Raw genomic sequence first — 22,886 nt, forward strand, 5'->3', positions numbered from 1 at the left:
CAGCGTGGGTACCAGAGAGAGCAGTGGCAGCACTCACAAAGGGGGCAAGGCACCAGTTTTATGCTTAACTTATATTTTGACAAAATTAATTTTGTGAAGTGTCTGGTTTTTGTGAGAAAAAAAAAAGAAAAAAAAAAAAGTTTTCATTGAAGTTTGTGCAAAGTTCTCCCTCATGGAAAATACTGATTTTTCGTTATCAGCTTTATTCACTAAGTATAATAAACCTTTGCATCCATAAATGTTCCTCTTCAAGCGCTGTATAGATACCATCTCCTGGTTTCACCGTCCGGAGACCCGGAGGGTCCCAAGGGTTTGCAGCTCCCATGGAAACGCAGCTGCCCAGGGGTGTGGGGCTGCCGGCTGGCCAGGCGGGTGGGCTGCCCCTTCCTGGGATTTGCTGCGGCTGCAGCCGGGACCGAGGCCAGGAGGACCCACCTGAGTGTTCGTGCTTGTAAACGATCACCTGGGACAGCACATCCCAAATGGAGCATCCGCAGAATTCATTAATGTCTGGCAGCACAGCACCGGTGGCCCTGTGTCCCTGACACCGTCGGGTCTATGACCGAGCCTCGGGCTGAGCTTTGGTTCCAGATTTCCAAGGGAGCAAGGAAGAGGGCTGCAAGCCACGGGGAGAAGCAGTGCCGGGCCCCACCAGCTGCAAACCAGTTGGCATCACCTGCTGAGGACTCCACAGCCCCGTGGCCGGACTGACTCAGGATGTCCCCATGCCTGCAGATGGCCCCGCCGAGCACGGCAGAGCCAGAGCCAAACAGCAGCTGGGCTGGGAGAGAGAAAATCTGTTACTTGGCACACAAATATCACAGAGAGGAAAAAAAAAAAAAAAAAAAAGAAAAAAGGGTAACTTGCTCTTTGTGAAATTCTGATGTTAATGGGTTTTACTCTTGAAACCCCCAAGCTCCCTTGTTCCAGAGGTAGCTAATCCTGATGCCATCACCTCCCATCCCAATAAAACAGGGAAGGATTAATTACTGCATGTTAAAGCTTGGCTAAGTAACAACTCATTTTTTGCATTCCCCTTATTTAGTTTACTTAGATTATCCAGGTATGTTTAACTACACTGTGTGCAGCCTGCCAGAGTCAGAACATCAAAAACCACAAAAGCCTTTTTTCTCCCCAAAAAGCTGGTGCCAGACCATCCGCTGCCCCAGCCCTGGCTCCCCGTACGAGGCCATCGCTGCTGTTCTGCAACGGCAGCGCTGTGGAATGCCAGGAAGTCGGGGACTGTGTCACCACACGGATCTCGGCACTCCCACAGCCCCAGGCAGGAGATCCCTGCTCACCCTTCAGAATGTCCACGCAGTGAGAACCCAGACACGTAACATCACAGTTCATCTTATTTCTTTACTGCCTAGAAAAGAGAAAGGACTTGGCCATAAAGTGAGTTTTCAAGTAGCTTCAATAAACTGTAATTGCTATCACATTTACGCTCTTGAGAAACATTTTTAGATCCATTTATCCAACAATGAGGGCAGTAACAGCAGGACCTGCCCTGATGCTGGGAAGAGTCTCAGTGCTGCTCTCACAGGCATCACCCCAGCAGGGCAGGGATTCCCTGTGACTGTGGGGGGCCCCTGCAGTGTCCCACTACCCCCCTGTGGCTCTCAGTCTTCAGGGTGTCCATTCCCCAAGAGCCACACGGCACTTTTGCAGGAGCTGCACCATCTTCAGTGCTCTCCAAGTGCATAAAACCAGATTTAACAAAGCCAACCAGCAACACAGCCCCTCCCCTTGGTGAGCACAGCAGAACTCTGGAACTGCTGCAGTTAAAAGAGAGGAAAGGAAAAGCCACATTGCCTTAGAAAGGAAGAGGAGTTCAGAAAAAGGACTGAAACCACACAAGCAGATTTTACAGTGTTTATTTTTCCAATAGCACAAGGGACAGACACGAGCAGGCCCCCCCGAGGGCTCTGCCCCCCAGACCAGTCCGAGCTGAACACTGCAGTGGCCCCCCAGGAGGCAGAGGCAGCCCCCTGCTCCGCTCCCCATCTTTGGTAAGCAGGTTCCACACCTCCGCTCGCCCCCACTGGCACCGCAGCCCTGCCCAGGTCGGGGTGCTGCTGCACCGGGCTCTCTCATTCCCATGGGATGAGGCTGGTGGATGCATTGAAGATGAAACCATCTCAGGGAATGAACTTCTTGCACCCCTCACGATTGTGGCTGAAAGAGGAACTTGCACGGCTGAAAAAAAGTGCATGGTGAAGGGAGGTAGGATGGAGCTGGAAAAGGGACGAGAAGAAACAAAATGAAAATAAACCCCCTAAAATTCTTGCTACTGCCCGCTTGAATAAACCAGCGGCTTCTCCCCCTCACTGAAGCAATTAACTCTTGATTAGGAATTGCTCCAAAGAGAAAGAGAACTGCAGTTTTGCTCTCCCTCTCTGGACGCACACGGATGTTTGTTCACCTCCCTGCAGTGCAGGTACAGCCATGCCCTGGGAGCTCAGGTGCAGCAACAACTGGCAGGAGCTTAAATGAGCAACCGGGAGTGAGCTTGGCTCAGAAAATCCCACCTCGACATCCTTGAGCCTGCATAGCACAGTCCACCCAGGCACCACAGGCACAGGGAGGCTGTCGGAACTCAGACCCCAGTGTGGTGAGCCTCACGTCAGGCAAGACAGAATACAGTGGCTCTGACAATAACTAACACCACTTTAATGCAATACTGCTGTAGAGCCTGGTAATCCAAGGAAAAAAAAGGAGACCCCTTTATGCTCTATGTACATTACATCCATTTACAGTTGGCCAGTACTGTGTACAACATATAAATATATGATCAAACAGATGCAGAGAGGATACTTACAGGAGCCAAATAATTCACTTTATACATCCAAGAACGAAAGTATAAAAAAAAGGAAAAAAAAAAAAAGGAAAGAACACTGCTTTAAATGTTAGGTGATGGTCACACAGATGCACAGCTCGATGCTCGCAGGTGCTCAGCTGCTTTGAGGTTTCAGGTCCTCACCACAGAGCTGCAGTGCAGAACTCACTGCCCCTACCACTGAGCTCCAGGGAACCTCCAGCATTCCACAGCAGTTTGTGGAAGTTGGCCAAAGGAGGCAGGCACAGCCACTGGGCCAGTTCAACCAGGAACAGTTCCCCAGCCACACAGCTTCCTGCAGGCCAGCAGAAGGCATTTGCTTGGCACTTGCCCCGAATTTTTTTTCCTCTTCTTGCATCCTCCACGTGGGCTCCATGTGGCACACGGTGGGCTGTACACGGCTCCACAACCCTGGAGAGCACGTCCCTGGGCACCACATCCTGTTGTAGCATCCAAAGACCGCACGGGACCATCCCTGCAGGGCAGCTCTCTGCTTACACTCGCTGCACAGCAGCACTTCCCACACAAACTGGGAATGGAGATGGCAAAAGGGGAGAGTGGAAGACTGTAGGGCCTCACTTTGTGCAGCCCTGAAATAGCAAACACCATCTTCCAGTTCCTTTGGATGTAAGGATTTCCTCCACAGAAGGTCCAGGGATTGCCACAGCGAACCGCCTCTCCCCCCGGCGTCGGCCTCAGCGCGGTACCAGAGCACAGCTGGAATTTCCACGATAGCAGGAAGCAGCAGGATCGCTCCGGTGGGGCACAGCCCACCCGGATCGGGGTGTCCCCGTCAGCAGGAACAGGCTCTGCACTGTCGATCTCCATGGGAAGGCAGCTCAACGTTCCTCACCAAAAAGAAGTGTAACAGCGTTTCTACTATGAACAGAGAGTACTTTGTGTACTTTTGTGTACAGGCGTTAGGATCAGTCGTTATCAAAATACACACACTGAATATACAACCTGTCCCATGGCCATAATTTATTATCTCACCACAAGGCACAATACACAGAGCTTAGAGGGTCCTATACAGTCGTCGTGGCAGAAGGCGCCGCAGCCTTTGCACATGATCATGGCTTTGAGGCTGCACGAGCACTGGAACGAGATCTCGTCGACGCTGCTGCTGTCAGCAAACATCTGCACAGCCAGGGCCGTGTTCCGGCTCGCAGCAAAGTTCGCTTTGTGGGTGAGCTGCACCACGCTCCCAGCAAGGCCTCGGGGGAAAGCTGGAGTGTTGGATGAATAATTAAAGCTGGTGGAATTAAGCTGCAGCTTTGAAAGCTTCCCATAAAATGCTTGCTTGATATTGAGCTGAGAGGGGATGGACGAAGGCTCCAAAGGGTGACTCTGTCCTTTTCCCGGATCCCTTGAAAACTTAAAGAAGGGCCAGTCCATGACCAGTGGCTCTCTCTGCGTGTGCCCGGCCAGTTCTGTGGGCTGCTGGGCTGCATCCCCCCGGTTCTCTGCATTACTCTTGGCTGGGCTGCCACACACCAGCACCTTCTCATTTCTGATCCCTCCTGGGGTGCTGCTGTGCTGCTTTGAAGTCCATTCCTCCCTAGCAGCTGGGATTCCTTCTCCCAATGCACAGCCCTTGTCCAAGGGAATCTGTTTGCTGGGGGACAAGGTTCCCATGGCTGAACCATGATCCAAAGCCCTCGAGTGATGCAGCCTCACGCTGGGGTTGGAAGGAAAACCAGAACCAAAGAGCTTTTTGCCTTGAACCCCACCGTAGTTTTTATTGACCAATGCACCTCCTGTCTGGTTTGGTCCAAGAGAAGTTACAGCTGGAGATAAAAACCGAGGCTCTGCAGAGGCATTCAGCTTCTCTGGGCTTTTACTTGCCATGACACTCGTTAATGGGTTGTGCTGTGGCATCCGGTGGACCTTGGGCAATTCCTTCTGCTCCTCAAAGCTACAGGAAGAAAATGTTCTTTCCCGAGGGTCCACATCTTCAGGCTTCGGAGAGGCACTTGCCACGTTTGCCAGTTGGTCTTGGCAGCTTAAAGTCGAGCCAACTTTGGAATGTTTTTCTGGGACAGCCTGATCCTCTTCACCCTCTGCTCTAGGCAATGCTGCCCCTGGTACACAGGTTTTTTCCTGGGGATCTATGGAAGATCTCAGTGAGTGAACATCCTCGCTCCTGCTTTGGGCACTCATCTTTATTCCTACATCTGGAGAAGATTCTTTGCCAAAATAGTGACTGCTGCCTCTGTCCAGTTGCAGGAAGAGGCTTTCTGACTGTTTCTCCAGCACTGGCTGTGCAATTTCCAGCTTGATGTTGACGTGAGACACTGGGAGAACTTCTTCCAGTGGAAGCTTCCCCTTCAGCAGCTGCATCACCAAAGGGTTGCTGGTCTCAATGGAGGACACGGGCCGAGCAGAGCCGGCCGGACGCTCGGCTTTCTGGGGTCCCCACCTCTGAGGTGGGGGTGCAACCAAGTCCCCAGAACAGGCTGGACTCTCTGTCTCCACAGAGAATTTTGACCTAATCCCATTGCGCTTCTCACTGCTGCTGTGACAGGAAGAGCCTTTCCCAGCCACCTCCCTACAGCTGACACTTCTGAAACACATCTCCACCTCCACATTCTCATCAGCCATGTCCCCTTCCCAGTCGGAAGCAGTGTCTGTTGTTTCACTGTGCGTACTCTGTATTTCTTCATCTCCACTTCTCTTCAACTCCTGCGTCTCTCCCAGGGGCTGATGTGCGTTTTCTGGTTCGGTTCTGGGGCACCTCTGCCTTGGCTGCAGGAGTTTTTCAGAGGTATCAATCCTATTCTGAGAAATACAGTCACCATGCACAGAGGGCTGCACTAGAGCCTCTGCATTTTGTTCCTCACTGCTCAGTTTGCCATCGCTGCCTTTCCCTGCCTGCAGCTGTGCAGTGTCACCCTCCGCAGGGATCACTTTCTTCACTCCAGCAGTCACCGTTTTGGAGGTATTACTATCAGCAACACATTTTTCCAGAAATGTTTTGGAGCTGTTATATCTAAAACCAGACACCTTCTCTGGATCATGGTGTTCTGTGCCACCTGATGACAATTCTGGTGGAAAAGAACAACTGGAGGAATTTTGCTTTACATCAGAAGGATAATCCAGCTGTATGGTGGGAGCACCAACATCTCCAAGTTCCACCACACCCTTGTCTCCCATGGGACTGACCCCAGCTCCCTGCCCCCCAGAACATGGCAGACTGGTCACCACAGGAACCACACATCCCAGCTTTGTGCTCTCCTGTGATGCAGCACAAGATGGGAGTTTGGTCCTTGGGTCATGGAGGAGCTGCTCAGGACTCTCCTCCTGCCTCTCAGGAGTCACATTGTCCAAGGATGACGCAGTCAGAGCAACACAGAACAGCCTCCTGGGTGACCCATCAGCAGGCTGAGTGTCCCCCGACCCTGTGGCACAGCCCGGAATGCCACTCCTTTCGCTTTTTGAGGAAGAGTGATCTTGTCTGGAAGAGAGGCAGGAATTCACGTTGGCTTCCTCAGCAGCCCCTTTGGAGTCAGCCTTCCCGCCGCTCAGATGAACAGACGGCTGTAGTTGTGCTCGCTGTAGATCTGATGCACGTTTTCCATGAGCTCTCTTGGATCTCCTGTGCTGGGAACGGCCGCTGGATTCTCCTCCACCGCCTCCTTCATCGGTGCTTCTCCCCCCGCCGGGGCCGCCCCCTCCTCCAATGGCGGCGGTGGCGGCTTCGCGCTGGGCTCGGGCTTGCAGAGCACGGGCCTTAATGTCTGCGAGGGTTCGGGCCCCGGGGCGGCCCCGGCCGGAGGGCTCCGTGCTGGGGATGATCCGGGGGCAGATCTGGTAAGTGGGCTGACCTTTAACCACCCAGGGTGGTTTAATACGTGAAAGTTGAATCTGAAAGAAAGGGAAATGCGGTAAGTTCTAACGCTGACCATGTCCAGCGAAATGCGTTTTACTGGCAAGCGCTCGTCACAATTCTTAGCACAAAAATTCAACAAAAGTTCCAACTTAGAAACTAATTTAGGCAGAGAAGCAGCATGGTCCCACAACCTCTGCTCTGTGATCTGTAAAGCTCAGTTCACACTAATATTGTTTTACCAGAGCCTGCAGGCAAATATGAAATAAATTATTTATATTCATGTCTTCAGAGATCAAACTGGTCTCCTCTACACCAGGATGACTGCCCTGAAGCTACCAAAATGGGTATCCTGGTCAAAATGGGAAAAGTCAGGAGGAACACTGAGATTCTGTCTGCAAGGAAAAGAACTGAGAAACTACACAGGACAAAGAACACAATTTCAAGGTCTTTTGCAGTAAGTCAGCTCATTTCAGGCAGTGTTTTCTGTATCCACAGAAATGCAAATGAAGGGAGTAAGTCAAGGTTACCCTGTGCTCTTGTGCAAAGACCTTGGGATGATTTTCCATTCTCTGCCTGTCTAAACATGACAGCAAACTGTGGCAGTCAGAGGCACTTCACCAGCTCTACCAATGAAACCCTTTGACTCCTTCACTTAAGATGGCAACACCTGACATTTTAATAATGTTTTGATACTACTGAGCACAGCAGCCCTGAGACACAGCAGCTCTAAAGCTCTTTCTTACCCGGATGGGTGGGACTTTGGGCTCCTCTTTAGTAGGCTGTGGCTTTTCTGGGTGAACACTTTCAATTGTGTTACGAAAGGACTGACGATCTTCAAGCCGGGGCTTCTTTTCGGGGAAGGATGCAGAGGCAGCCTCCTCAAAGCTTTTCCTCTTCTGCTCCTTGGACTCCTGAGCAGAATTCTCCTGGGGCAAACTGGGAATTCTGCTGGCAGCTGCCAATGATGGATCTTCTGATTTGCTGTTTGATTTGGAAGTCTCTGGAGAGAGGTGCAGCTCGCTACTCTCTGCCTTCAATCCTGCAGCCGAGGGGCTGCTCAGATCATCTTTCTTCAGGTCTGTCTCAGGCTTTGGCTCTTTATGAAGAGAGGGATCTGGCCCCACGGGAGCAGGCTCTTTGGGAGCCTCCGTGTGCTCGGGTTCCCGCAGTCTGTACAGGCTCCTCCTGGCCCGGCACCGCAGGTCGGCCCGGGAGCGTTTCCGGAAGCGCCCGTCCCTCTGGCGCGTGGTCGGCCCGCGCGGCAGCCTCGCTTCTCCTTTAACAGACAGCTCTGTCCTGTTCTCAGCATCCTCCTGCACCGAATTCTGCGCCTGGGATTCTTCCTGGGTCAAGCCCAACCTTTAAGGCAAACACAAAAGCCAGCTAAAAGCTATAGCTCAGCCCAATTTCAGTGTTACCGAATAGCACCAACATGGGCAGAGAGTCATCAAAGCCTCATTAACTCACCCTGCAAGGGGAGAACCCACATATCCCACATTGCTATCACATGGAATGAGAAAAAATGCCCAAAGATTTGTGATACAAAACACTATCAACTTTTCTTGGAAGCAAAAGAGATGGGCTACAAAATTCTGCTGAATCCAGCCAATTCCACTAAGGATTTTCCAAGACCAACAGTTGGAACGATTCACCCCACAACCTGTGTTTTTCAAGGAGTTTATGCTGCATCTGCTCAGGTATCCACAAACAGAAACACACTCTGCCAACTGCATAAACATGGCTAAAACAGTATAGACATGGTAAAATTTCTCACTTTTGTCCATAGTAGTCCTCAAAGAACTTCTCTTTCCATTGCTCCACTCTCTTTTCCTTCTCCATCTCCTGCCGGATTCGAACTTGCATCTCATGGGTGAATTCACCTACATGGAAGCAAGAGACTGGAATTCAGTTCCAAACAAAACTCATTCTGCAAATGCAATCTCTAGTGTTTGAACAGTACAGCAGCTGCATATTTGAAAGACAGACCTGCTGTTAACACCCTGCTCCCCATCCTGCCTCTGGATCCATGTGCTGCCTGTGGCTCCAGAAAAAATGATGTTTTAACAGACAGGCCACCATTTAAGGAAAAATAAGTCTGACACTACTTTACACCTTCATCACTTAATTTTGAAGGTCCCATGGCACCAGAAGAAATCATATCTTTGATTTTAAAGAACAAAAAAAAAAAAAAAAAATTTGGGGGCAACACAGATAGATATGCAACAAAGCTGGACTAAGTTCCTGCTCATTAACTGTAAAAGCAAAACCAAAAATCCTACGAAATGAGCACCTATTTCCCAGGCACTCAGGAAAGCAAAGCCACTCACCGTCAGCGAGCCGCTCCCTCCAGCTCTGTGCAGCGTGGGTGAAGAACTCGTTGTTCAGAGCGCTGCTGCTGAGGCGCATCAGCCCGTCAGCCCCCACCTAGCAGGACAGACCCAGGACAAACAGAACTCATCTGCTCCAGCTGTTCCACACTGAAGAGGTAATCAGGGAAGGGAAAACACCCAAGTGCTTGTACCTGTCTATCAACTTCAGGCAGGAGGTAAAGCAGCTGCTGCTGGAAGTGTGATGGAAGCGCATTAAAGGTCCTGGAGTTGATCAGCGCTCGCAGGTTTGTGTTGACAAGGATGGAGCCCGGGGTTTCAAAGTCAATATCCTCACCCCTGTTCCGTTTCATTTGCCCTGGAATTTAAGGACAGGCAAATAAAATTAACATTGTTGTATAGAAGTATTTCAGCATTATGGGCTGAAATTTATGTCAAACTACAACAGCAAAAGGAGCTAGGGAGACAAGAAAGACTGCAGTATTCAAGTGTGAAGAATGACTCTCCAACACAGTAATTAACAGACACACATCTGGAATTCTGACAAGAGGTCACAGTTCTGCCATATTCAGGTACAATTCACAATGCTGCTCTTCAGACCAGGCAAACTTTTAAACAATTGTATCGCTAACACTCAAGATGGAAAGCCTGGCTTGTGACCCCAGGTCATCGAATGCCTCCTGGTGCTCTTCTCAGATACACCTGGACTTCACCAGCACCAATTATCCTTCTGCCTTTAACCAGGAGCACATACCTGCCGTGGGCTTTCGGATGCCCCTCAGCAGCTGTGGAGGATCCCTGTTTATCTCTGTCCTACTGCGCAGGCTGGTTTTGCACAGGGCCAAGGAGCTGCTGCTGCTGCTGGATGTGCTGCTGCTCTCCCCATCAGCGTGCCGTCCTGTGAAGCCTAAAAGCAAAACAAGTTCATAAAAATATGCAAAGAACAGTCAAAGCCCAACTGGGAGAGTGGTTTAACATACAGGAATTCTCCGTTAGTAACAAATCTGCTATTATAGGGTATTGCCCGGGTACCAACTATGTTGAGTGAGTTAAACATACACACAGTGCAGCGTCACTCGGTCTCAGCAGGTGTTACAGAAATCCTCAGGCAAACACAGATGACTGGGGACTGACTGAGAGAGATCTGTGATGTCACTAGGACCCCCCCAAAGCCATGCTCACCCGAGGCAGACTCCATGTGTGCCCCGTTTACTTTCAGTGGGGTTAACACCACCCGTGGCAGCATCACACCTGTCTTTTTCTTCTGTTTGGATGTCTGCAGACCAGAGAGAAACCAAAAACAAAACAAAGGAATGAAGGCATTATGGAAGGGTATAATAATATTCTAAGCAGCATGTTCCTCAGTTAAAGAGCTACCTGGCTCCTCCTAGGTGAATCTTCAGGCAACACTACATTTAGGACTAGCAGAGAATTCAAAACTGCCTTCCCATACATGATCCCTCCCCAGTCTGCCACTTCTTGCCCAAGGAGACAGCCTCATAACTCTCTCTGAGGCACTTGTACACAAATAGTCCCTGTCATACCACTCCAACAGTAATGAAAGCTCCCCTTGAGAGGCTTCACCCTTCCCATTAGTCCCACTTTTTCCTACCTGGGAAGCGGTTCTGTAGCTCTCCCTGGTAGCAGGTCCCTTGCTCTGAGATTCAGTGGAACACGAGGCATTAGAAGAAGTTTCATCAAGAGACACTGAAAGAGATGGGCTCTCAGTCAGACACAGAAGTAGGTCCTGGAGTTTAAGGTTAATGTCACCAGACACTTACCATCATTGTCACCACTCACAGTGCTGGCTTCATTGGACCCACAGCTTTCTGCATCTGCTGTGTCCTCCAGCTCCTCCCCTTCTGGCACTGACAGGTTCCGGGACCACTGCAAGGCATCTTTCTAGAGGGGAAACAGAACTGGGGTGGCTACAGCCCTCCCTCCCAAACCTACACCAATGGGAGCAGACAGTTAACTTTAACCTATACATACTTTAACCTAAATTTTTTTCCCTATTTTAATCCTTGATTTAATCCAGAAAGCTGTTTTAAAGTGTATTTGGGCTCACAGTGGAACAGAAGTCACCTAAACGAAGAACACTTAATAGCCCCCTCCTAGACAAGTAATACATCTCCAAAATATCAGGTTAATAATAAATAATTTAATAAGAAGGTTCATAATACGTCACAATTTTCTGCAAGCAATGAGTTCCTATTAAAGAGAAGCACCTCACTATGAAAGAATAAGTAGCATCAGAGTGGCCAAACACTAAGACAGCAAGCTTAGGAGATGTATTTCCTACTTGTACAATAAAAGCCATTTCAATGCCATCTATTTTCAGCAAAATGTGTCAATTCAACAAGATTTTCTAACAGCAGACAAATGATGGAAATGAAATAGCTGGGATCTATCAAGATGATATTTATCAGGGAATCCAACAGTACAAAACAATGCAAAAGAAAAGCCCAAGACCAGAAACATTTTCAATATTTAACATTACTGGAACAATAAAATAAAAAAAAAAGTATTCCAGAGAGATTTCAAGACCTGAGGAAAATACTGATGCTAAATAACATGGAATGTAGTGGAACACAGAACAAGCAGCAAGAAGAATGAATATACATTTTCCTATCAAGATTTTACTTGTCACTACAAGCTCTTGGACCAATTCCTTGGCTGGCTGTTTTCCCTGGTGGCTGGTGGCAAGAGAGTGCATGGGTCTGTTCTGATGAGCAGCCACCTGAGCTGGACACCAGGCACTGCAGTAAGAGGATTCATCTTGCTTGTGCAATTCAAGAAATAATAGTTGGGGGTTTTTTAGGGAATTTATCATAGATGGCTGAATATAGCTGAAAGGTACAAGCTCCACGGAAATAATGAATTCCAGACCCTCTCTCACATGATGATCTCACTGCTCCTGATGCTCAGTGATAGAGTAACACTCAGTCCTGCACAAGGAGCAGAACTCACCCCTAAGCCCTCAGCTGGGAGCAGAGCTCAGCATTTACCTTGAGTGTGAAAAGGCTGATGCGTCCAGGCAGTTTGTAAAAGAGCCCATCCCCTCCCCGGGAATTGGAGTGGAGCATGGCATTGAGGCAGGCCAGGGGAGACGTGCCACTGCAACAGAGAAAGGAAGAAAGGAGATAGCTTAAGAAATGGATTATCAAAAAACCAGCCTGAAAGATCTGGTTAAATGGGCATCCTTTAGCTGATCAGGGGAACAGAGGTGATGTCATTAACTTTATGGGACAGGCACTTCAGTCAGAACAGTGTCACTGATTTCATTTTGACGTGTACATCCGCCTTGCACATCACAGCGAACAGGAAACGTGAGACCAATTTTAAAGCTACCCTCGTCTGTTTTCAGACATTTCTAACTTTTATTACCTGTTTCCTCCCCTTCTGTCCTGGAAACCTTCAGTGTTGGATTGATTTTACAAAACCCCGAGATTTATTCAGTAGTAGAAAGATGTAAGCAAACTGTACACACACGTTACTGCAATGTCTCCCTGATATGTCACAGACCAAACTGCTTGAGCAGAGCTCAATACAAAGGCTCTCATGTTCTCATTTGTTAAGTCCTACATAACTCCCTGGTTAAAGCCCCATCCTACGCTCACACTGATGGAACTGCTGTGCCACGTAATATGGTGTTTTCCAGCAAGTCCCACATGTACAGTAAGAAAGTTGTCTGGAAGACACATTACAGCACTATCGACTGCATTCTTAGTAAAAGTGAAACTGAAAACTGGACTGAGATAAAATATTTCAAAGAAAATCATTCTGAAATCAAAAACAGCACAATTTCAGTTTCCACCCTGTATGTGTTTGGGTTTTGGACATTTCTTCACATGTCACAGCGACAGGAAAAGTTACCCTGTATCACTTCTAGATCATGTGAACAAAATTTCCAGCCTTCTGTCCTGTTAGACAGTGCTTTCCCCTCTGTGTTTACCAGACACTCCAAGCACACTCACCAGCCACAGAGCTCTCTTAAAATGGCAAAGTAAGTAATTTTCCCCGAAACAAGAAAAAAAACCAAGCAGTTAAAACTCTGCCAGGAGCTAAACTCAGCATGGTGCTGGCTCCTGGGAACGTCAGTGCCCCGTATGGAACACAGCCCTCCCAGGAGAGCAGCGTGACCCCCAAACCAGGGAGCCCCACCTCAGGATTGATTCAGAAGGAAAAACATGTCCAGGCACTGAGCTATTTCCTTCAGGAAATGGAGTTTCAGGAAGAGCTTCTATACAAGCACCAGCAAAGCCTGCTGCACGTTTGGCCAGGCAGGCTCACTGCCTTTATTCTGCGAACAATCACGCTCTGAAGAAAACAATCTTTTCTTAAAGCAGAGAATTAATGACATGGGAAGGAAAAGCAGATATCCCAAGGGAAACCACCGACCTTTAAAGGAATGAGTTGGCTTTGTGGGATTTAACATGACACATGTTCCAAAGTCTGGTCTTTACTTACACACTGTGACAGGTCACTTGTAAAAACTGGGAAAGCACAGGATAATTTATGTGTGTGAAGAGCCCTGATATTATCTTTGGCAGGGGACAGCCTGTGCACAGAAATCTTCAACTGCCTGCTTAGGTAACAGGACTTATGTGAGAGAGTCGTAGAAGAGTGATTAAAGCAAAGCTCTGTGAAGGTCCTCATTAAAATCTGTCTGAATTCTACTCAGAGCTGTGACCCTACTGCCCACATCCAAACCAGAGAAGATCTCAGCAAGCATCACCAAACCATGAAATTGGGTTGGAAGGGACCTTAAAGACCATCTTGTTCCAAACCCCCTGCCATGGGCAGGGACACCTTCCACCAGATCAGGCTGAACCAAGCAATGTCCAGCCTGGCCTTGGAAACTTGCAAGGATGGAGTGGCCACAGCTTCTCTGGACACCCTGTGCCATTATCTCACCACCTGCACGGGGAAGAATTTCTTTCGTATATCCAATCTAAATCTACCCTCCTTCACCTTAAGGCCATTGTCCCTTGTCCTATCACTACATGCCCCTGTGAAAAGTCCCTCCCCAGCCTTCTTGTAAGCCCAGGGAAGGTGGGTGTTCCAACAGTTCCAAATGCGATGCAGCAGCACAAACCAGCCTCATGCCTCTTCAAACAACAGCAGGTCCCACACCCAACACCTTCGTACATGTCACAGATTTTGACTATTCAAAACACCCCAGCTGTTTCCTGATTTCACACAAACAAGGTGCAAAAACAAGCTAACATTTAGGTCCCAGAAGAAATCAGTTTACCTTCAGTAGTTAGGTAAAGTACAGGTTCAGGAAATGCAAATACCACAGTGAAAAACCATCCACAGAAACAAAGGGAGAGAGAAGCAGGACTAGAAACAGTCCTTGCATCTGGATTTCCCAAAGTCCATCCCTGGACAGCAGCTTTTCGTGTCTCTGGTAGTCAAACTTCCTCTTTATTTTTTTGCCTGGTAGCAGTAACTGAGGCATTTGACTATCACAGTTACCCACTTTCTTTGAGCTGCAAGACACTTTGTATTTCTACTACTGTCATGGAAACAGAGGGAAGCTCACAGGAACTTAACCAAGGAAAGCAGTCTCCCACTTCTGCCCTTTCCAAGGCTCTACATCAGGTTCTTTTCCACATGAAACCCACTCTGGGGATGGGCATCTTGGGCATCTCCTCCCTATAATGTCAAGAGCCACAACTATGTGATGTGAACTGTGCTCTCCTGGTGCTCAAGAAACTGAGCATAAGCCAGTGACATGAAAAAGCCTGTCTCTTCTAAAACATAATGTCTGCTCTAGAAATGAAGCATCAGAGGAGACAAAACTTAAACTATTCTCAAACTCAGGTCACAATAGCAGAAACTGCTAGGAGCTACTTATGTGAGAACTGTGTGACTGAGTGGTAAGTACAGTACAATGCAGGGGCCTGATCTGCAAGAGGCATTTATTTCACAATAGATGGATGAAGGGACTCTGTAAATTATCAAAAAATCCAAGAACATCTTCCAGTTATTATCAGAGAAAAAAAACCCTCACAATCTGTATATAAATGTCTGTACTGTCATCTCAAATTACTAGGCTGAAAAGAGAAAAAGGGAAGCAAAGTGGGCTGGGGATGAGGCAGAACTGTATGAAGCAACACCAGCCTTCATACACTGCCTCCCCCATGCTCCACACTGGTTTAGACAAAATCATCAATACTAACCTCATTTCCTTTAGACCTTCAGCCTCTATGACCTGCAGAATCTGTTTTGGGGTCATAGGAGCATCTGAGTAATTTTCCAGCACCTGAAAAGACAGAAAGACATTACAGCATTGGCTTCTGCATTCCCAAAACTCCTGCATCAGCTGTGGCCCAGACCCAATAATGTGCCTCTTCGAACTTGCTTCACCTTCAAAGACACACAGTAAAATTTCAGGCTACCTCAAGATCCCGGTGAACATGGATCAAAGCCACAAAAGGCTTTACCTTCATCTCTTCCCTAATTAACCAAAATACAAACATGGAGGAGAAAAAGCAGCAGAATTTGGCCTTGACCCCAGTGGAAGCTTTACCAGACTTCACTATACATTAGATGGAGCTGCTGCCATATCAACCTTCCAAACTGAACAGTGGTTAGTGACCTCTAACGATGTAAAACCTTCTCCTACCTCTCCACAAAGCATCCAGTATTTTTTTGTCACTAAAAGTATTACTGTGCAGCCATACAATCCAACAGTGTACCTTCCCCAGATTACTGCATTCATTTTATCTTCACTTCATCCCAGGAAGGGAATCACAAGTTAAGAGTCAGAATTCATGTCAGAGAAAGACAGAATTCAGAAAAGGACAAAATAACAGTAAAGGATTTGGAAAAAAAAATCTGGCTAGAGACTTAAGAGTGCTTGCCTTTGACATAAAATGAAGAAAATCAGATATTAAAAGGCAATACAAAAAATAACAACACATCCTTTCATATATTATATCAATAATAGAATTGCCACTTATATATGAAGAAGTAAAGAGGTTATTACTTTATTTTTTTTCAAAGCCTGTGGAACTTACTGCTCCAAAATGTCTGGAAGCAAGAACTCAAGGATTCAAAGAGAGGACCGGACATTTCTGTGGATAAGAAGATTATCCACATAAACAGGAAACAATGAGCAAAAATAAGCAGCAGTAGATGTAAACCACGCAGTTTCTTTGGGAGCAGATTACCCTACAGCTGCCGACCATGCGCCAGCTCCTGCGCCTTTGCCGGCAGCAGACAGTGCTGCTCTTGGAATGCAAAGGCACCCAGCTCCACAGACTTGGGGCCACGAGCAAAAAGAGGGTGAGACAGGCACAGGCCATGGCCTGGAACAGGCATGGAAAGCAGCAACAGGAATTCACTCAGGAACTTTTTGATCATAACCGTGGTCTAAATTGCCCCAGCATTGTGGCCACACAATGCACAGCCCTGGTGTCATTTGTCCCCACACTTTAAAAGTCAGCAACACGGCGCTGTCTCTCAGTCTGACTTGTGTGGGAAGCCAGAGGAAGGACCCAGATGCCCCATTTCCATCAGCAAAATCTAGAAGTGAGTCACTGCAGCAGCCACGCCAAACGGACATGTGCAAAATCATCGCAAAGCTGTGCAGGGCAACGTTTGCACCTCAAACCATCTCCACCCTCCACAAGTAATGAAAAAGCCAACTGCAATTCTGCACTTCAACTGCATGTTGTGATAAGGCCAGGTTGGATGGGGCTTGGAGCAGCCTGGACTAGTGGAAGTTGTCCCTGCATGTGGCAGGAGGTTGGAATGAGATGATCTTTAAGGTCCTTCCAATCTAAATCTTGATTCTACAAATGGAATTTCTTAAATCGCATCCACCCAACAGGTATTTTGCAGATGCTTGAAGCTCACAAGCTTCTGCGAATGAGGTAAGAACCTCATGGGGAAGGGAATTCAAGAACTAACTAGAGTTAAAACCCAATGAAAACATGAAGAGTGTAAAGAAAAATCAAAGCAAGTGATGAGCCATATTCAGAGAGAGTAAACTAATTAAATTCCATACAGCTCCATCACACTTTTTCCTCTCTCCATAGGTTATGAGGTCTCCATGCCTCCCTCCTGAGCTGTCACCCCATCACTCAAAGGCTGCAGACAGCTGACACAGGGAAACTCATTGCCCCTGAGCCCAGTGAGATCTGCAAAATACAACACGTCTGTTCCAAAAAATCAGGGAATTATTCAAACCTCTCTCCAGTGACAGACACAGCAAGTGAAGTATGTGGCCTAAAACTGAGCACAAAGGAGCATTTACATACAGATAAAAGAATCTACGCTCAGGGGAACAATTTCCAATCAAGAGCTGTATTAAGTGTACAGAGCACTTAATGGAAGAACTGGGGGAGAGAAGATCCTGCAAGCTTTAGACACCAAACCCCAGTCTCCAGCACTGCCCCTTCTATCCCTCTCCAACCTGACACTCCCAGCACCACATCAGCCTTACACCCACAGCTACAACTTCAACACTGGCTATTCCTTACCCCCAAACCAGAATTTTCCCTCCTCCACTATTTATAGCACTGATAGCTGAGGGTTCCTGTGCCCCTAATCATGGAAGTTTACATCACTTCCTCAGTTTACTGGTCAACTAGCTCTGACGGCACTTGTGGGATCCTGCCATGGCTTTGGGCATCCAAATGAATCTTTAAAGGTTTGTTTTATGGAACGTGCAGAGTTTTGGCTCTGTAGGAGGAGCAACACTGAAGATTCTCAGAAACGTTGAGAGGAATACAAAATACACAGCACACGTCAGAGAGGGAAATTAAAAGCATTTTGACAGGGAGCATGTGTAAGACTAGTGTGAAATAAAGATCTATTTTTAGTGGATTTACAATCAGTCCGCAAGCTGGAAGTGCAGCTACGCAACTCTAGGTCTCTCTAAGTGGATAATCTAGTATGAGATCGTTCTATTTCTGGTTCATCAATGGCTCTAAGATGCTGTTGAGGCTTACACATCTCATGCACCACTGTGCCTGAGGTCCTGGCCAAAAGACAGGTGAGAAGAACTGTGTGAAAAGATGTCTTCCCCATCACACAAGGATGATGAGGTGTATTAGGTGACTGCTTTAGAGTCACAGTCACATGTGCTGCTTTGGGCAGCCTATAAATATTGATTTTTTTTACCTGTCAGAGCCCAGGATGTTTGAATGAGCTGACTTTGTGCAAGGTCACATAGCATAGCCTCTGCCCCCAGGGTCACCTACCAGGAAAGCATCCTGCCACCTGCAGTGACACACCTGGTTCACAGAACATGGATCCCAAGGAGAAATGCAGGATGGAGAAGGAGACCAGCAGGCTCCTGCAGTGAAGTTCCACAGTGGCTGCCTTATGCCCTTCTCCAGTTTTTCAAGCAAAGCCACATGGGTCTAAAATATTATCATTTACACACAAAAGATGATGCAAGTTGCTGGAAGTCAGATGCTTGTCTGATTAGGTTTCCTCCTGGCAAGCAGTAAGAAAACACTCCAATAGCCAAAAAAATCTTACTCAGAAGCACCAAGACTTATCCTGAACATCCTCAGTACGAGACATGAGCTTCACTGGACTCACCCACACTGCTCCTTCTGAATGTTTACATGCTTCAGTGCATAACCTGGGCTGGCAAAACCAAAACAAACACACACAACAGACAAAACAAGGAAACAAGCCACACTCAAGCCCTGTAAATCCATTTCTGCAGAAGTCCATGGGCTACACAGGAGGAACACATGTATCCTCACGAGTTGTACACCACTGACACGGCTACAGGGAGAAAACGCAGGATCCATTCACATCCAGGCAGCTGGATCATCCCTTACTTCATCCCTCCACTGCTGTACCTGTGTCACTGGGACACCAGGAGAGAACCAGCTCCTTCCACCCAAATGCCAAACAGCCAGCCTAAACACCTCAGCACACAGCCCTTAAATCAAACTCTGACTAGCTCACTGACAGACACTGAAGTTATTCTTCTTTTCAGATTTCCTACTTCATAACTGGGGTTCAAGACAGATCCAGCTTCACAGAGGGAAGTCACCTTCCTCCCACTGCAACGGTCCAATGACAATGGCATTCCCACAGACACCACCAGAGCAGAGCTGGGCTTGGAAGTTGAAGCCATCAACAAGGAGATTTTTTAAGACAAAAGGACTAAGACATCTCCACGGCCATAACTCCTAAACCCTAAAGTGACCAAATACGGGCTGATTCAGAGTTGTTCAGTCTAGCTGCTGCTCAGGCAGCCCGACACACGCCACCGGCCCTCGGGCGCTGCCGGCGCACAGAAGGAATCCGTACCCTCGGTAATCAAACCGGAAACTTTTGACAGCGGCCGTGCCCTCTCCGGAGGCTCCGGTTCCTCCCACGGAGCTTTAAATCATTTGAAAGGAAGAGAATGAGCGGGACCGTTCCCGCAGCCCTGCCCGGCACGCACTGAACCGCTGCGGGACGGCACCTCCCGTGTCCCATGCCGGGACCCGCTGCAGCCCCGCCCGGCGGGAGGCGGCCGAGGCCGCTGGGACCCCCGGCGGGCGGGCAGCTCGCCACCGAGGGCCGGGGGCCGCGCTCGCACCGTCCCGGAGCGCATCTCCTTCCCACCGGGCTGAGGAAGAAAAACAACCGTGCAGGAGACCCCGACCACAGCGGCCGGTGGGGGAACCGCGGGAAGCCGCGGGACCGGGCGGGGAACGGGCAACATCGCCCGCGCCCTCCAGGCGGACCCGGCCCCCGCTTTTACCCCCTCAAACGCGATGGCGGCGCCGCCGGCCCCGTTACTCGGGGAGGGGCCGGACGCGGCGGGGAGGCCCTGGGGCACGGCGGAGTCCCCGCGCCCCCTCCCCGGACGCCCCCCCGGCCTCACCAGGCGGGCGGCCTCGGCCCACGTGCGCTCCTTCTTCCTCCTCTGCTTCATCTCCTTCATCCTCCTCCTCCTCCTCCTCCTCCTCCTCCCGCGCGGGCGGGCGCGGCGGGCGCGGACCGTTGGGCGCGCGGGCGGCAGGCGGGCGGCGGCGACCGGGGCGGGGTGGACGCGGCGGGCGCGGCGGGCGGGGCGCGAGGCGGGGGCGGCTCCGGGCGCTACGGGAGGCGGCGGCGGCGGCGGCGGCTCGGGCCCGGCATAACAACGGGGTCAAAGGGCCGGGAGCGGGGCGGGGCGGCGGGGCCCGGCGACGGTGGCCGCGGCGGGACACGGAGGGACCGGAGGGGAGGGGCCGGAGGGGCGGGCCTAGGGCTGGTTTGAAGGAAAACAAACTGCAAAGACCGCCGGGAGTTGTAGTCCCCGTGCGCGACCCCAACGCAGCCCCGCTCCGACCCGCGGACTACAAGTCCCGGCGGGCGCCGCGCCGCATGGCGGGAGAGGCCGCTGGCGCCGCATGGCCGCGGCGGTGAAGCGGCACCGCCCGGGCCGGGGGCGGCTGCGGGACCGAGCTGGAGCAGAGCGCTCGAGGCTGAGCCGCTGCGGCTGTTCGTGTTCCAGCATCCCGGTTATCACAGAATCAGTTAGGCTGGAAAAGACCTTTGAGATCAGCGAGTCCAACCTATGACCCAACACCACAATGTCCACCAGACCAGGGCACTGAGCGCCACGTCCAGTCTCTCCTTAAACACCTCCGCAGTGCATGCCAGTATCTAAAGACCCTTTGTGTTAAGAAATTCTTCCTGATGTCCAAACTAAATCTCCCCTGCCACAGTTTAACACTGTGTCCTCTTGTCGCCGGTCGGCAGAAGAGCTCGACCCCCATCTGGCTCCAACCTCCTTTCACAGAGTTGTAGAGAGTAATAAGGTCACCCTGGAGCCTCCTTTTCTCCAGGGTAAACACTCCCAGCTCCTCCGGCCGCTCCTCACAGGACATGTGCTACAGACACTTCCTTCTCTGGACATACTCCTCCCTTATGCCCCGAGGTTCTTTCTCCCCACGGCGCCGGAAAAAGACTGGTTTAAATCGGCACCACCCGTTGCCGTAGCAAGCAATGAACCACCGAGGCCGGGGCCCCACCCTGGACTGGGATCCAGGCGGGGTTTCACCAGCACTTCTCGTTCCCAAGGTGCCACATGCGAGACATCAGCACCTTCTACTCGTATTTTATATATATATATATTTATATACACACACTTTACAATGCTCATCGCAGTTCTACTCATATTTACATTTTTCCACTTACTTTGGACACTTATTTTTTTTAATTAAAGAAAAATAACACGACGCTTTATAAAACATGAAATCACCGAGCCCTGCCCCAAAGTAACAATGAAAACCACACGTTTTGATAGATGCAATAAATCTTATTGACTTTATTACACGTATTTTAGGATCACTTTACATTCCTAGACAAAAGAGATGATACAAATAAATATAAGCTGTAAAACTATGGACAGAACTATGGACAGGTTCTTTTTCTACAGATCACCTAAGAGAAGGCGCAGGTGGGTGTATCTCCAAGGAGCTGAGTTGTCATCGACAGCTGTGCCCATAGAAGGATCCTGGGTCACCTCTTCAAAAAGAAAGGGGGCTGGAGAAGGCAGTAAGCACCTGGACCCGAGAGTCAACCCCCCACTGCACAGTGCAGCAGGCAGGACCAGTGTTCTCATTTCAGTTCCATCTCCGTAGCTAATTATGGCTTTTGCAGGTTCTCTTTTCCAATCTGTCTTTGAGCACAGCAGGAACAGACCCCCAGGAATTACACTGAACTGTTTAAAGACTGGCGCACATCGCCCAGCACAGACAGGAGAGAGGACAGGTCCAGGTACACAGGTGCCTCACTGAGACTCCAGCGCTGCGTGTTCAGCGAGGGCAGACTCACACACCTAAAACTGACTGAACACTGCCTGCTCTGATCTGTATAAGGCACCGGCGCAGCCCCAGGTGCTCTGGCAGAGGTATGTGTTTTAGAAGATTCAAGCAGCATGCAAATATTTTTTAAAAGGCGCTAGACCTAAGTTAAGGATTTAACAAAGTGCTTTAATTCCTATGCTTCAGTGTCTTGTGGCGCTTGCTCCCACGGGCCGACTCCTGCTCCATGCCACTTTTTCAAAAAAAAGATCCCATTATACAGATCAGAGCAAAGACAATTATGTTGAATGTTAAACATTCCTAAGAAGAAAAGGTGACGGGCGCATGGCTGTCCCAGGGCCTCTTCCAGGACTCCAGCTGGATTTCCTGCCTTTGGTTAACCAGCAGGAAGCCCAGATGGTTCAGATAACACCAGAAAAGGGCAAACTCGGCAGGAATGTTTCTTAAAAGCTTCAAACCGGAGCTCAGTATGTTTTGTACAGCTTAAGACAATGTATCTTAATATCAGTGCTACTGAGCATCTGGTGAGGGTTAAGTCCATTGGAATGAGAATCCAAAAGCTTCTGTAACAGGCCGAGATTGCCCATGAACACACTGACCAAATCACCACCCAAAGCCCCAATTTACATACAATGACTAAATATGCAGATTTTTTCTTTTCCACTCTACTGAGTTTCTTTCACCTTGCTAATGAATTTCTACAGAGTTAAAACCAGAGCCTTTCTGACACCAGCTGGCTCATCAACATGAAAACAGGTTTGCACTGCAGAGTTCCACGGTACCAGCCCTGCCACGAGGGCAGTTTCCAGCATATGAGTTTAATATAGACTAGAATTCCCTATGGAATAGTAGCAACTGAGGAAGAGTGTGCACATGTGCAGACATGGATGTGTCTGTGTATGCATTATTCACATAAAACATGTGTACTTAGGTATGTACATAGACGTGGTTATATACTGTGCTGCTATTTCAGGGTTTTAAACACTTCCCCCCACCCCCCCTCCCCGCCTTGTTTAATTTCAAGTCTCTGAGCACTTAAACCATACAATCATCTTTTAAAATGTCCTAGTACAGAAGATTATGTGCTGGAGAGAAAGAGGGAGGAGAGG

General features: G+C 49.1%; 1 protein-coding gene across 2 annotated transcripts; it reads right to left on the reverse strand.

Annotated features, from left to right (window-relative positions):
- Positions 1 to 1,457: 1,457 nt before the first annotated feature.
- ASXL1 (ASXL transcriptional regulator 1) lies at positions 1,458 to 19,955 on the reverse strand. Of its 2 annotated transcripts, none has more exons than XM_069034136.1 (12): positions 19,848 to 19,955; positions 15,184 to 15,266; positions 12,004 to 12,112; positions 10,777 to 10,882; positions 10,608 to 10,702; positions 10,178 to 10,271; positions 9,750 to 9,902; positions 9,190 to 9,353; positions 8,996 to 9,092; positions 8,443 to 8,548; positions 7,412 to 8,027; positions 1,458 to 6,703 (listed from the first exon to the last, which is right to left on the reverse strand). In XM_069034136.1, exons 1-12 carry the CDS (start codon positions 19,905 to 19,907, stop codon positions 3,824 to 3,826), a joined length of 4,563 nt encoding a protein of 1,520 aa, XP_068890237.1. In that variant the 5' UTR covers positions 19,908 to 19,955; the 3' UTR covers positions 1,458 to 3,823. The 2 variants fall into 2 exon arrangements, with proteins under 2 accessions (XP_068890237.1, XP_068890236.1); XM_069034135.1 differs by having other exon boundaries at positions 1,459 to 6,703; positions 10,777 to 10,897.
- Positions 19,956 to 22,886: the final 2,931 nt, after the last annotated feature.

This window comes from Aphelocoma coerulescens, chromosome 20 (genome assembly GCF_041296385.1).
Source record: "Aphelocoma coerulescens isolate FSJ_1873_10779 chromosome 20, UR_Acoe_1.0, whole genome shotgun sequence".
Classification (NCBI taxonomy): Eukaryota; Metazoa; Chordata; class Aves; order Passeriformes; family Corvidae; genus Aphelocoma; species Aphelocoma coerulescens.

Coding starts and splice junctions, on each gene's coding strand:
- ASXL1 (XM_069034135.1), bottom strand. CDS start 19,907: ATGAAGGAGATGAAGCAGAGGAGGAAGAAGGAGCGCACGTGGGCCGAG. Junction 8,549..8,995: donor GAGGGAGCGGCTCGCTGACG/GTGAGTGGCTTT, acceptor GCTTCCATGTAG/GTGAATTCACCCATGAGATG. Junction 8,028..8,442: donor GAGGACTACTATGGACAAAA/GTGAGAAATTTT, acceptor TTTGCCTTAAAG/GTTGGGCTTGACCCAGGAAG.